General features: G+C 44.3%; 2 protein-coding genes across 9 annotated transcripts in view; one reads left to right on the top strand and one right to left on the bottom strand.

Moving 5' to 3' along the window:
• The window catches only part of LOC125239750 (zinc finger protein OZF-like), a 31,239-nt gene that overhangs the window by 1,721 nt on the left and 16,956 nt on the right, over positions 1-12,562 (bottom strand). For 2 of the 8 annotated variants that reach the window (XM_048147412.1, XM_048147413.1), the window contains exons 1-3: positions 5,948-6,552; positions 5,258-5,399; positions 4,789-4,851 (exon numbers count right to left, since the gene is read on the bottom strand). The exons of 1 other annotated variant lie outside the window; for it this stretch is intronic. In XM_048147412.1, coding sequence (XP_048003369.1) covers positions 4,789-4,851; positions 5,258-5,399; positions 5,948-6,169 — 427 coding nt within the window. In that variant the 5' untranslated portion in view covers positions 6,170-6,552. Of the gene's footprint in view, positions 1-4,788; positions 4,855-5,257; positions 5,400-5,947; positions 6,553-9,006; positions 10,445-12,562 lie in introns of those variants that run through there. 5 more of the 8 variants (XM_048147410.1, XM_048147411.1, XM_048147414.1 and 2 more) reach the window with 4 other exon arrangements.
• LOC125239752 lies at positions 623-1,559 on the top strand. Its single transcript, XM_048147417.1, has 2 exons — positions 623-1,303; positions 1,544-1,559. Exon 1 carries the CDS (start codon positions 676-678, stop codon positions 1,279-1,281), a length of 606 nt encoding a protein of 201 aa, XP_048003374.1. The 5' UTR covers positions 623-675; the 3' UTR covers positions 1,282-1,303; positions 1,544-1,559.

Genomic DNA, 12,562 nt, shown 5'->3' with positions numbered 1-12,562 from the left:
TCTCTTCCCTTAGGGTTGAAGAGTGGGGGCGCAAAGCAAGCACCCCTCGGGGAGCCGACTAGCGCTGGTGCTGGGGGATTGGCCGCGGAGCAACGGCCAACTGCGGGAGGGACGCACCGCTTCCAAATTCTGGTGGGGCGGCTCCGGGCGCCATAGACGACGCTACTGCACCCCAGGGTGCGGATGCGCAGTCGGGTGGAGGAGTAGCCCCAACCAGGAGGCAGAAGAGGCGTGCGAAGGCGCGGGAGAATAGGGACGCGCAAGTGGGGGCCGGACCCTCCACTAGTGGGGCGGGGAGGCAGCCTAACAAGAGGTCACTGGGGGCTAGTGGCGACTCTTCTCTGCTCGCTGGCGACCACAAGCGAACGAGGGTGGGGGGACGTTTGCTGAGGTAGCGGCGAGCGAGAAGATGGCTATCGTCCCAGTGGCCTTTCCTGGGGAAAAGGTGATGTTGGAGCATAGGTCGGCCATAGTGAGCGTCCTGCTCGTAGCTTTGGACGAGGCGGCCGATCCTATGCCCGACATCACACTAGGTGCTGTCACGGGGGTGCGCTTCACATCACCTGCGGAGGAAGCGACGCAGTGGGATGGCTCCGCTCGGTGATCGGAAGAGGAGAGATCGGCGGGCGGCGCCTGAAAGTCGTGGCTGCTAAAGATCTGCCGAAGCCGGTCAAGATGGCCTGGCGTACGGCGATCGATGGCAGCCAGGACGTGTCGCTGGCTCTGCGGGTGATGCAGAGGCGCAACCCTAAACTCCGCACCGACGAGTGGAAGGTGGTCGACACCGTGATGTCGGAGCTGAACACCAGGCGCATCGTTCTGATGGACCAGGTGTCAGCTGACGTCATCAGGGAGGCCGGCTACGTTCTTCACTCGGGGCTCGACACCAGCCACTTCAAGCTCCTGGAGACGGGGAAGGAGCGTGAGCATGAAGAGGCTGGGGTGGAGCCCGGCGCGGACGGGGGGGAGGGGGACTCGGTGGCCGATGAGGCTGCGGGCGCCGCGGGGGCGGCGACGGGGGAGGCCCCGGAGCGGGACGCGCCGCCTGGCGCTCCTGCGGAGGTGGCTCGGGACCGGTCAGAAGCGGGGGAAGTGGTGCTAGTCGGGGAGAGTTTCGCCGGGCTGCGCTGGACCCGAGAGTCGTCACCGATCCTATCGGTGGCGGGCTCGGAGGACCTGCGCGGTCTGGAGGAACTCTACCTGGAGGGCACCACTTCGCCCATGTCCTGCGACAACACGGTCCAGGAGGCGGCCGCTGATCTCAGCACCGCCAAACACTAACCGCCGTAATGGAGGGGCTAAGGTGTGTACAAATAAACTTACAACACAATAAGGCCGCCACTGCCCTTCTGGCTAGGCAGCTAAAAAGCGACAAGTTCGACATTGCTCTTATTCAAGAACCATATATTTACAAGGGAGAGATAAGAGGCTTAAATGGTACTGGCGGGACGATACTGTATATCTGCCCCGAGAGTAATATGAGGACATGTATTTATGTTAAAACCGGCATTGATGCTATGCTTCTAAATGCTTTCTGTTCCAGGGATCTGACCACGGTCAAGATCCTGAATAAAGGGGGGTAAGGCACTAGTCATCTCATCAGCCTACCTTCCCTACGAGGCGGCGGATCCCATCACCACACAACTGCGGGATCTTGCTGACTACGGCAGCCGGGCGAACACTGACCTGATCATCGGCTGCGATGCGAACGCACACCACGTCATCTGGGGAAGCTCGGATGTCAACAGAAGAGGAGAGAAGGTACTGGAATTCCTGGTAAGCTCTTCACTACAACTCTTAAATAAAGGCAATGAGCCGACATTCGTCAATGCTAGGCGAGGTGAGGTCATTGATATAACGCTAGCGTCCAACAACGCAAGTAATAAAGTTAGTTCATGGCATGTCTCTGGGGAGATATCTTTATCGGACCATAGATATATATGCTTTAGGTATACCACTAAAATCAAAGTAGAAGTTATACTAAAACGGAATCCCAGGAATACCAACTGGTTATCGTTCAAGGATGACCTTAAGGCGGACCTGGGAAACCCCAATGGTAAGCTAAACTCTATTATTGACATAGAACTTGAAGCTGACAAAATAGGGCAAGCCGTCCATACGGCTTGGACAAATAACTGCCCGGAAAAGAAAATCCTGGCGAAGAAGGTACCCTGGTGGAATCCGGAGATAGCAAAACTCAGGAAAGAAACTAGGGCTGTCTTCAACGATGCCAAAAGAAGTAATGATTTTGAGCTCTACGCGCGAAAACTCACAGAGTATAGCAAGGCAGTGAGGAAAGCGAAAAGGAAAGCGTGGAAAAACCACTGCGATCAAATCGGTTCCATTCCGGAAGGCATGAGACTCACGAAGGCACTAGCCACAACGAAGTCAGTCCCACTCACCTCTATTAGAAGGAGTGATGGTGGAATGACTGAAACGGGGCTAGAGACCCTCAAGGTGATGTGTGCCACACATTTTCCAGGCTCGATAATAAATCAGAGTGTACCAGACGATGAACCAATTAGTGTTACGGAACAGTGCACTCGCACGACCAGGCATAATTGGGACACGTCGAAAAAGGTAGTAGACCACAACAAAATACAATGGGCATTATCGACATTTCAGCCATATAAAGCCCCGGGGCCAGATGGAATCTACCCCATACTACTACGAGAAGGCGCTAACGTACTTATACCCCACTTGAGTAGACTGTACAAAGCGTGTATTGCCTTCGGACATGTACCACGTGCATGGAGGTTAGTAAAGGTAACATACTTGCCCAAACCAGGCAAAGAGGATTACACAGAAGCCAAATCATATAGGCCCATAAGTCTATCATCATTTCTCCTTAAAACTTTGGAGAAACTGGTGGACAGACACATCAGGGATGGTCCGCTCAAGAGACATCCACTACACCGCTTGCAATGTGCATACCAGCCGGGCAAGTCCACGGAGACAGCACTACACCTGGTGACAACTAGAGCGGAGCAGGCCATAGAAAACAAAGAACTATGTCTTGCTGCATTTCTGGATGTTGAAGGTGCCTTTGATCGCACCACATATGGTGCAATCAATAATGCTGCACTCAAACATGGCATAGAACCTACCATCTGCCGCTGGATAGGTAATATGTTGAACAGCCGGCTAATTAAGTCCTCCCTCATGGGGGAAGAATTACTAGCCACAGCAACAAAAGGTTGTCCACAAGGTGGGGTTCTCTCTCCGACTCTATGGAGCCTGGTAGTGAACTCACTTTTGGAAGAACTAAATAAGGGCCCAGTATATACAGTGGGTTATGCAGATGATTTAGTGATACTCATAAACGGGAAATTCCCGGGAACGGTGTCAGAAATCATGAATACAGCACTGAGGCAAGTGGAGAGGTGGTGTAACCACCAACAACTCTCCATCAATCCAGGCAAAACAGTGGTAGTACCGTTTACCAGGAAAAGGGCCCTTACTGGCATGGAGCAACTAAGGCTCTATGGAAGGGTACTTGAACTTTCCAATGAAGTGAAATATCTAGGGGTAACACTAGACAAAGAACTGAACTGGAAAAGACACGTCGAACTGACCACAGCCAAGGCACTTAGAGTGTTTGGAATGTGTAGGTCAGCTTACGGCAAAACATGGGGTTTAAACCCAAAGGTACTAAGGTGGATCTACACCATGATGGTGAGACCTATAATCCTGTACGGAAGCCTGGCCTGGTGGCCAAGGACATTACTGAGCACATGCAAGGATGTCCTCATGAAGGTACAAAGGACAGCATGCATGGCTATAACGGGTGCGTTCAGAACGACGCCAACAGCAGCATTGGAGGTACTATTGGATCTCCCGCCGCTACATCTAGTGATACAGTCTGAGGCACTGAAATCGCTACACCGGCTGGCTTTAACAGGCCTCTGGAGCGATAGCATGCCGAAGACTAAACACACAAGCATGGAATACAACAATTCTATGGGAAGGCTGATGAGTATGGGCTGCGACAAAATGCAACCGAAATTCATCTTCCACAAAAACTTCAAAACCAAAGTCCATACTAGAGCCGAATGGAAGGAGGGTCTGGAGACACCCACCCCTGATGACAACACCATCATCTGGTATACAGACGGGTCCAAGATGGCATCTGGTACGGGCGCAGGCATTTATGCAAATGACTACAGTGGTAGTATCAGCATGGGCAATTATGCCACGGTCTTCCAAGCCGAGACATATGCAATAATTGCCTGTGTACATGAGAATATAGTTAGACAAATCCAAGGTAAGACTATCTATATACTCAGCGACAGTCAAGCGGCACTCAAAGCCTTCACATCGCCCAGAGTTACCTCTAGACTGGTATTAAACGGCATCCAAGCTCTTAACAAGCTTGGAAGGCAAAACAAGGTGCAACTGGTATGGATACCGGGGCACGAAGGCTTCATTGGCAATGAAAACGCTGATGAACTTGCCAAGGCCGGATCTGAAGACAACTTCATAGGTCCGGAACCTTATGTGGGCCTTTCACAAGGAACCATCAGAATGGCTATGAAAGACCAAACAAAGGCTAGTCACCAAAAAGAGTGGGATGCCCTGGTTGGTCTGAAGCATTCAAAGCTCTTTATGCAGAGGGTAGACTCTGGATGGAGCAAAAAGCTAGGGAAGCTAGGCAAAAGACAACTCCAAATTATAACGGGGGTGTTCACAGGCCATTACGGGGTCAAAGGAATTTTGGCCAAGATGGGACACGCCGAAGTTGGCTCCATTCTGATATTTCTTTTAGCGGTCTCAAGTTTTATCACTTACCCGACACCGGCTCGTCACCGGCCACATCTCCATACTCCGTTTCCGACTCCACTATTAATTCTTCTTCTAGAACAAACGAACACAATACACTCAATGTATTTCATAACTGCAAAACTCCATTGACACATTTGTTTATATACTTTTAATCATGTTGAAACCTCTGTGTAAGATAATAGATTTTTAGAAAATTCCCACCTCATGCAGGACTTGAACCTGTGGCCTTGGAACACCAGTGCAATTTTATTTAAAATTTTCAAAAAGTATTCTATGATCCATGCGTAGATCACTACAAAAAGTCAAGAATCGCTGACAAGCAATGTCCTTGCAATGACTTGTAGACAGGACCTCAAGCTTTACAAGGATCAGCTAAAACACCTTCTTAATTTTCTAATCAAACTCATTAACTCTTTTGTTGTAATGTAATAATAAACAGAAAACAATTTAACAGGTATAAATATGACTAGCTAACTTTTAACATGTGCCTCTTGTTGCAGCCCCGCCTGCAGCTCCGCCTGAGTACGCAGCACTTGCAGCTTGAAGTCACTTGCATCTTGCAGGCGGCTCACGCACACCGAGCAGATCCCATAAGAGTCTTCACTACTCAGTGCCACCTGCAACCATTGGGTTAAACTGATATACGTATAATTACGAGCAAGTGTAATTGTTTCCATCTAGAAAACAAACTCTACGATTAAATGATTGTAAGTCAGACATTTAACTAAACTGTAATAAAATTGGTTTTTCTTCTTCTTAGTGTATCGTGTAATTCATTCATTAGTTATAGAGATTGTTTTGCTAGCTTAAGGGGTGTCCATTATATCACGTCATTCGTTTTTTGTCTTATTTTACCATACTAGAGTTATAGATTGAAATTTCAGCATTTTTTATGCATAAGTAATTTAATTTACGTTTGTGATGTTGTAATATCCTTATTTAGAGCGACATATTCATCATTGTACTCTCTTCAGCTCTGATACAAGAAATTCTGCGCAATTCGCTATTATTTTATAGGTAACATTGAGGAGCCAAATCTATATGTGATTTCATATAAAAACTCTGGATCTTTGTATTGAGATTGTCTGTAAAGTTAAGAACATAACGTGTATATTTGTAGATGTTATTCTACAAATCTACACCCAAATCACTTCAACAAACTTACGTGAATGCCGAAGCATTCTCGGAGCATGTGGGCGTAGACCTCGGTCGCGCCGAGCCGGGTGTACGGCGCCTGCAGCTCCTTGTCCGCGGCGCGCAGCTGGCAGCAGCCACACGGGGTCAGCGGTTCCATCACGAACAAATATACATCCAAAACAATAAAATCAACACGCCGGTCCCACGTAAGGCAACCAACACCACTCGCTCGCGGTACTAAAATTAACATGGAATGACACTAATGACAGTGACGTTTTATTTTTTTTAATACTAGGGATGTTGGATGTCTGGTGAGTAATATCGGTTTTTAGCGGCCAGCATACGGAACTTCGAGAATCAAATCAATATATTGTATGTTCAACCTGGCAAGGAACTCTTCGTGCCAAGGTTTACGGTGCCTTCGATAAAATTACTGTTTCACAAATATGACTTTTTGAGTAAATAGCAAAAAATCTATGATGTTTCAAATTTTAAACCAAATAGTAGGATTACGGTACCAGTGCGAAAAAGTAGTTCGTAACGAGTGGCGATAAATTAAAACACGACAGATGGAAGTGTATTAATTGACAAGAGCAACGAATTCCCTCTGCACACGTGTGTCGTACGTTTTTTTAAAGTACTTATGGCCTTTAGAAGTTGCGACCTGGGGCCCATTTCTCTAAATATACAAAATAATCGCTCCTAAAGTTTTAACCAATGTTTATAACTGTCATGTATGGTTTACAAGTGAAAAAATCACAACTGGAAACACTGAGCGTTCTTGGCCAGTTTTTTAAAGTACTTATGGCCTTTAGAAGTTGCGACCTGGGGCCCATTTCTCTAAGCTACAAGTCAATGTTTAATATGCCCCAGGGGCCAATTTCTTGAAGCTACAGATTACAATTTACCAAGAATCTTATATACATGTATATAAGATTCTTGCAATTTACAAGTGGTTGTCAATGTCTAATATGACAAGTAAAAGTTGGAAAGAGACTTCCGGTTGTAACTTGTAACTTTCAGTTTTGAGAAATGGGCCCCTGGTAAGAAACGTTCTACTTTGCGAACTTCTGCGGGAAAACAAGAAAAAAAAAGACAATTTTGTTTTTTACTGAAAAATCCTTTGCATTTCTGAAAAATTGCATTAGGGTGCGCGCCCACGGGCAACAGTTGCTCGGCGACTTTCGTATTTATATGATGAAAAGTTGCGTCGCCTCGTGTGCGCACTTTCATACTAGGCCATGGTCGCGACAACAGTTGCCGTGTGCGCGCTCTCTTAGCCGTAATAATAGGTACCTACGTACACATGTTATAAACAGTGTTCCGAAACCTCAGTTTTTCAGTTTTTATTTTTGTAAGGCACATTATTGAAAGAACATACATACAAACACAACGCGTCGATAAAGCAATATACTACAATATAAACACAAAATTAAAATTTGGAAAAAACCCTGACATATTGTCCGATTTTCATGAAACAACTCTCACAACTGATTCAGCTTTCAAAGAAAAGAAACGTTACGTGATATTTAATTACAACAAGACAAAAATTATGAACACTTAGAGGCCTGAGACATATTTAAAAACACAGGCAAGTAACAACTTCAGTACAAAATCTGACACGCTCGGCCACCATACAAATAGATGACCTTGTTTCTTCTATCTAAATCTAGTTCTGTGGGTGCAAAGTTGCAAAATTTTCCCACAGCATTACTAAGGCGCCAGAGACAGAAAGCGATATCGACGGAGCCCCGCTTAGGCGCTTAGGCGGGGCTCCTATTCTGTGCAGTTTGGCCTTCGGCCGTTTGAAGATACCTAACGAACCTAACCTATACCTATATAAAAGTCGTCATTTTGTAACCTAAACCGTTTGCGAGACACGCGTTAATTTTATTTAAGTGCTAGTGCCATTTACTAATCTTAGAACCCTAATATCTCAGTAAATATTAATGGAAAAGAAAAAGTTTATATAACAAAACATCCTTATTTAAACGTGTTCTATATGATTTATCACTAAAAATCTAAATTGGTTCATCCGTTCGGGAGCTATGATGCCACAAACAGACACGCACATACACACACAAAACACACACACACACACACACACAGACAGACAGACACGTAAAACTTATTCGTCGTTTTTGCGTCGGGGGTTAAAAAGCAGGTGATTTTGAGAGCCTCTACCACAACATGTCTAATCTACATTAGATGCAGTGGTCAGCGCATCCATTGCCAGCGCCACACGAGACATCCGCCCGGGACACTAAATATTTGCCGTACTATCCTGTAATGCCACAGCCGGTTTTCGTCAATGACTGGATCAAAACATGTTTAGCATTTATAAAGGTGCGTATTCACTATAACCATTTCTGTTTCGAAACACGATTTATAAACATTGTTTCTCAACAACTGTATGGTATTCATTACGAAACATTGTTAAGGCGTAGGGTAAGGCGACACTTGCGCCACTTTCGATATTTTTTTTACCTTCAAAATTAGATATTTTTTTCAGTAATATTTCTACTTCAGTCGCTAACAAAACTGAAGTACCTAATTTTATAAAACACTGTATACATGTTTTCCTTGTAATAGTTATCCCCAAAAACTTAGATAGGTAAAAGTAATCATTTTTATTTTGTACCAAGTTTTTAAGGATAACTACAAAACGAAAAAGTGTATACAGTGTTTTATAAAATACTAAAGGTGTTATATTAGCGACTGTTGTAGAGATAATTCTGATCATAGATGTAAAAAATATCGAAAGTGGCGCTAGTCTCGCCTTAAGAAACCGTGTTTCGAAACAGAAATGTTTAAAGTAAATACGAACTTTTATACTTGTATGGGCAGAGGCAGACATTTAGGGCCATTAAAAATGTCTTCATGTGGCAATGGTTACAAAAATTAAAGATGTACTATGTGTAAAGACCATTCGTGCTTTTGAATACGACTGAAAAATATGCTGAGTGCTCAGAGTACTCGACCAACACTAGGGCAGCTGGTCCCATAACGCAGAGTTGCCTTACTATTTTAAGAACCAACTCATTATTTTGTCCCTATTCTTCCCGCATGAGTATTAACATGAGTCATTAAACTGGCTTCATCGAAGAATAAAGATTCGCATATCTCGCACTCGTACGACTCCTCTCCGGAGTGGATCCTCTTGTGTCTGTCTAACTCCGACTGTGATGGAAACTTGTTCTTACACTCTTCACAAGCGTATGGCTTTATTCCAATATGTGTGGTATAAGGGGTTATTTCACTATCAACTGTTTTTCTGTATGAATCTAAATTATTGTAGTGTACTGTACTGTGCGCTCTCTCATGACGAACTAAACTATTTTTTGTTACAAATAGCAACTACATTCTGTACATCTATATGATTTGACACCTCTGTGAGTTTTCTCATGATGCTTTAAACCCCCTTTAAGTGAAAATCGTTTGTTACAGACCTTACATATATGTAGCTTGATTCCACTATGGATTTTTTCATGCACATCTAATGTAACTTTCGATGGAAATGCTTGGTTACATTCTTCACATATGTATGGTTTGATTCCACTGTGAGTATACTCATGGGCACTTAATCTCGCTTTTTGTGTGAATCCCTTGCTACAAACTTTACACACATACGGTTTCAGTCCACTGTGTACCCTCCCATGACGTACTAGAAGATGTTTGAAGGCAAATTGCATGCTACAATCGCTACATTTGTATGGCTTGTCGACACTGTGGCTAAACTCATGGTGTTTCAAACTTCGATTGTGTGCAAAGCGTTTATTACAAACTTTACATTCGTATGGTTTTACCTCACTGTGGATTTTTTCATGTTCGTGTAAGTAGTCTTTCCGTCGAAATTCCTTGTTACATTCTTTACACCTGTATAGCTTGTCTCCACTGTGAGCCTCCGCATGACTTTTTAAATGATATTTATTTGTAAATCGCTTGTTACAAACTGTACATTCATATTTGACTCCAGTGTGCGTCCTCTCGTGTGTATTTAAATACGATTTTTCTGTAAACTGCTTACCACAAACCTCACATTCGTACGGTTTTAACCCACCGTGAATTCTTTCATGCCTATGTAAGTGATCTTTTTGTCTAAATGGTTTGTTACATTCTTTACACTTGTATGGTTTGACTCCAGTGTGTATTGTCAAATGCTTAGTTAAAATTCCTTTAAGTGCAAACCTCTTGTCACAAACGTGACATACGTGTGGTTTGTCTTTATTTTGTTTAACGAAGTGATTTATACGCTCATCTCTTCCTGTTAAGTGATTCTGTATATGTGTAATCAATCTAGACTTGTGTGTGAAGTGCGCCTGGCAAGTGTCGCAGGTGTAGGGTTGTGTGCGGGGCTCTCGCTGCACAGTGGCGGGCGGCGGCGCGGGGCACGGCTGGCTCGCGCGCGGGGAGTCGCGGAGGCGCGCGAGCCTCACGCAGCAAGCCATCGCGAGCTGCTGTCTGGCGCGCAAGGACACTGACGGCGCCGGCTCCGGGTCCGCTCCAGCCGCGCCGTCTAATGCTACTGAAACAAAAGCATTCATTTATTAAAGTTTACTCACGGCACTGGGCGGAGGAACTAGAAATAAGACTCACGTGCACTGTATGGGGCAGCAGTGGCGGTACAGCCATATAAGCCCAAAAGTCATGATTGCTCTAACATTTTAAAAACCGAGCGCCAATATTAGGTATTATTAAATTCTCCATAAGCGCACGGCCAACTGACCACACGGTACAGACCACAGCATGTTGCCATGTTTTGCCGTGGCGCTAGTAGTACGTTGCTTCTGGAAAGTTATGTATGAAAATTTTGGCATAATTAATGGAAGATTTTTTTTGATTGGGATATGTACTCGTACATTATAGGCCAAAGTTATTTTTCATCAACCCTCCCCATCCCTCCCCTCTCTGCGTCACCCCTCTTCCCCCCCTTAAATAGCCGAAAATGTGGTTTTTCGCGATTTCTGACAAAACCGTTGAAGATACAGAAAATGCGTGTATGAATAAAGTAATCCTTAATAAATTTACTACAAATCGTTCATTGACACTTTGGTCCTAGCACTTATAGTTTTCGCGTGATCCATCACGAAAGTTGGTCCTTTGCTGCAATTTTATTTAGTGAATGTTAAATAAGTTTTCTCCCAAATTGCTTACGAAATCTGTTTGATATTACTAAAATATTATAAACTGAAAATGAATTTCAGGGAGAAAAATCAGTACAATGGGTGGAACTTGAACTCACGGCTTCTGGATTGATACTCCAGGGCTCTACCAACAGCTACCAAAAGCTCATCCCCAGTCATCGATATACTATATGGATCAATGGTACTCCTAGCGACTACTACCGTGAAAATATTACGTCTTAAATAGTTACTGGAATTCCAAGACATATTGGAAATTCCACCCATGGTAGTGATTTTTCCCCCTTAATTTTATTTTAGTCATGAGTTACAATATTTTAGTCATATCAAACAAATTTCGACGATTTCGTAAGCATTTTGGGCGAAAACTTAACATTCATTAAAGAAAATTGCAGCAAAGGACCAACTTTCGTGACGGATCGCGCGAAAACTATAAGTGCTAGAACCAAAGTGTTAATGAATGATTTGTAGTCAATTTATTAAGGATTACTTTATTCCTACGCGCTTTTTCTGTATCTTCAACATTTTTGTCACAAATCGAGAAAAACCGCATTTTCGGCACTTTAAGGGAGGGTAGAGGGGTGACGCAGAGGGGAGAGGGGTGGGGAGGGTTGATGAAAAATAACTCCGGTCTATAAAGTACATATTTCAATTAAAAATACCTTCCATTAATTATGCCGTAATTTTAGCTAATTTCCCCCTACTATAGTGCAGCGCGGAAGGAACGAGACTTGAAGTCGAAGCACGTTCAGCCAGGGGCGGCTCACTCCGCGATACTATCGCCGCGCTACAAGTACATCCTGGCAGCCGCGAGTTCACGGCCTACTCAGGGGTGGCGCGCGTTCTCATGGAATGCACACGTTCGTATTTTCTATTGTTACTTTACGTCGCGAGGGTTTTTTAAGCGATATCAGCGTGTGGAATGGATAATAATACTTAGTTAAATATATATATTGAATAAAATAAATACCATAAGACATTCTTACACAGATCTACTACTGATTAAGTCCCACGGAAAAGTTCAATAAGGCTGGTGATGTTGGAACTTGAACAAAAATATATAAATACATATAGTAGTACATAATACATATACTTGAAACAATTTTACTCGAACTAAACTTTCGATGATTTGTTGTCGATGAAATGATATTCGATGAAAAGTTTGTCGGCGAAACAAGGGTACAGTACACCCTTGTCTTGCACTCGTTGGCATGCAGCGGGGCTTGCTCTTTCATCCTGCTCTATGAGCACTTTGCCTACATTCTGCCTAGCAAGCAACATATCTATTTGTAGGTATATATAGGACACTTGTTCGACGATTAAAGCTAGGAACATACTACGCGGACGTCCGTCGTAAATCGACCGCGGACGGGAATCTGGACAATGAAATGACACATAACCGTGCAAACTATCGGTCGTCGGACGTGGACGTGGCCTTGAGCGCATGGACGTCCGATCGAAATCTGGCTCGCTGGATGTTTTGTTCCGTGCACACTGATCGG

The sequence above is a fragment of the Leguminivora glycinivorella genome, chromosome 26, assembly GCF_023078275.1.
Source record: "Leguminivora glycinivorella isolate SPB_JAAS2020 chromosome 26, LegGlyc_1.1, whole genome shotgun sequence".
NCBI classification, from domain to species: domain Eukaryota; kingdom Metazoa; phylum Arthropoda; class Insecta; order Lepidoptera; family Tortricidae; genus Leguminivora; species Leguminivora glycinivorella.
This window is presented reverse-complemented; position numbering and strand designations above follow the sequence as displayed.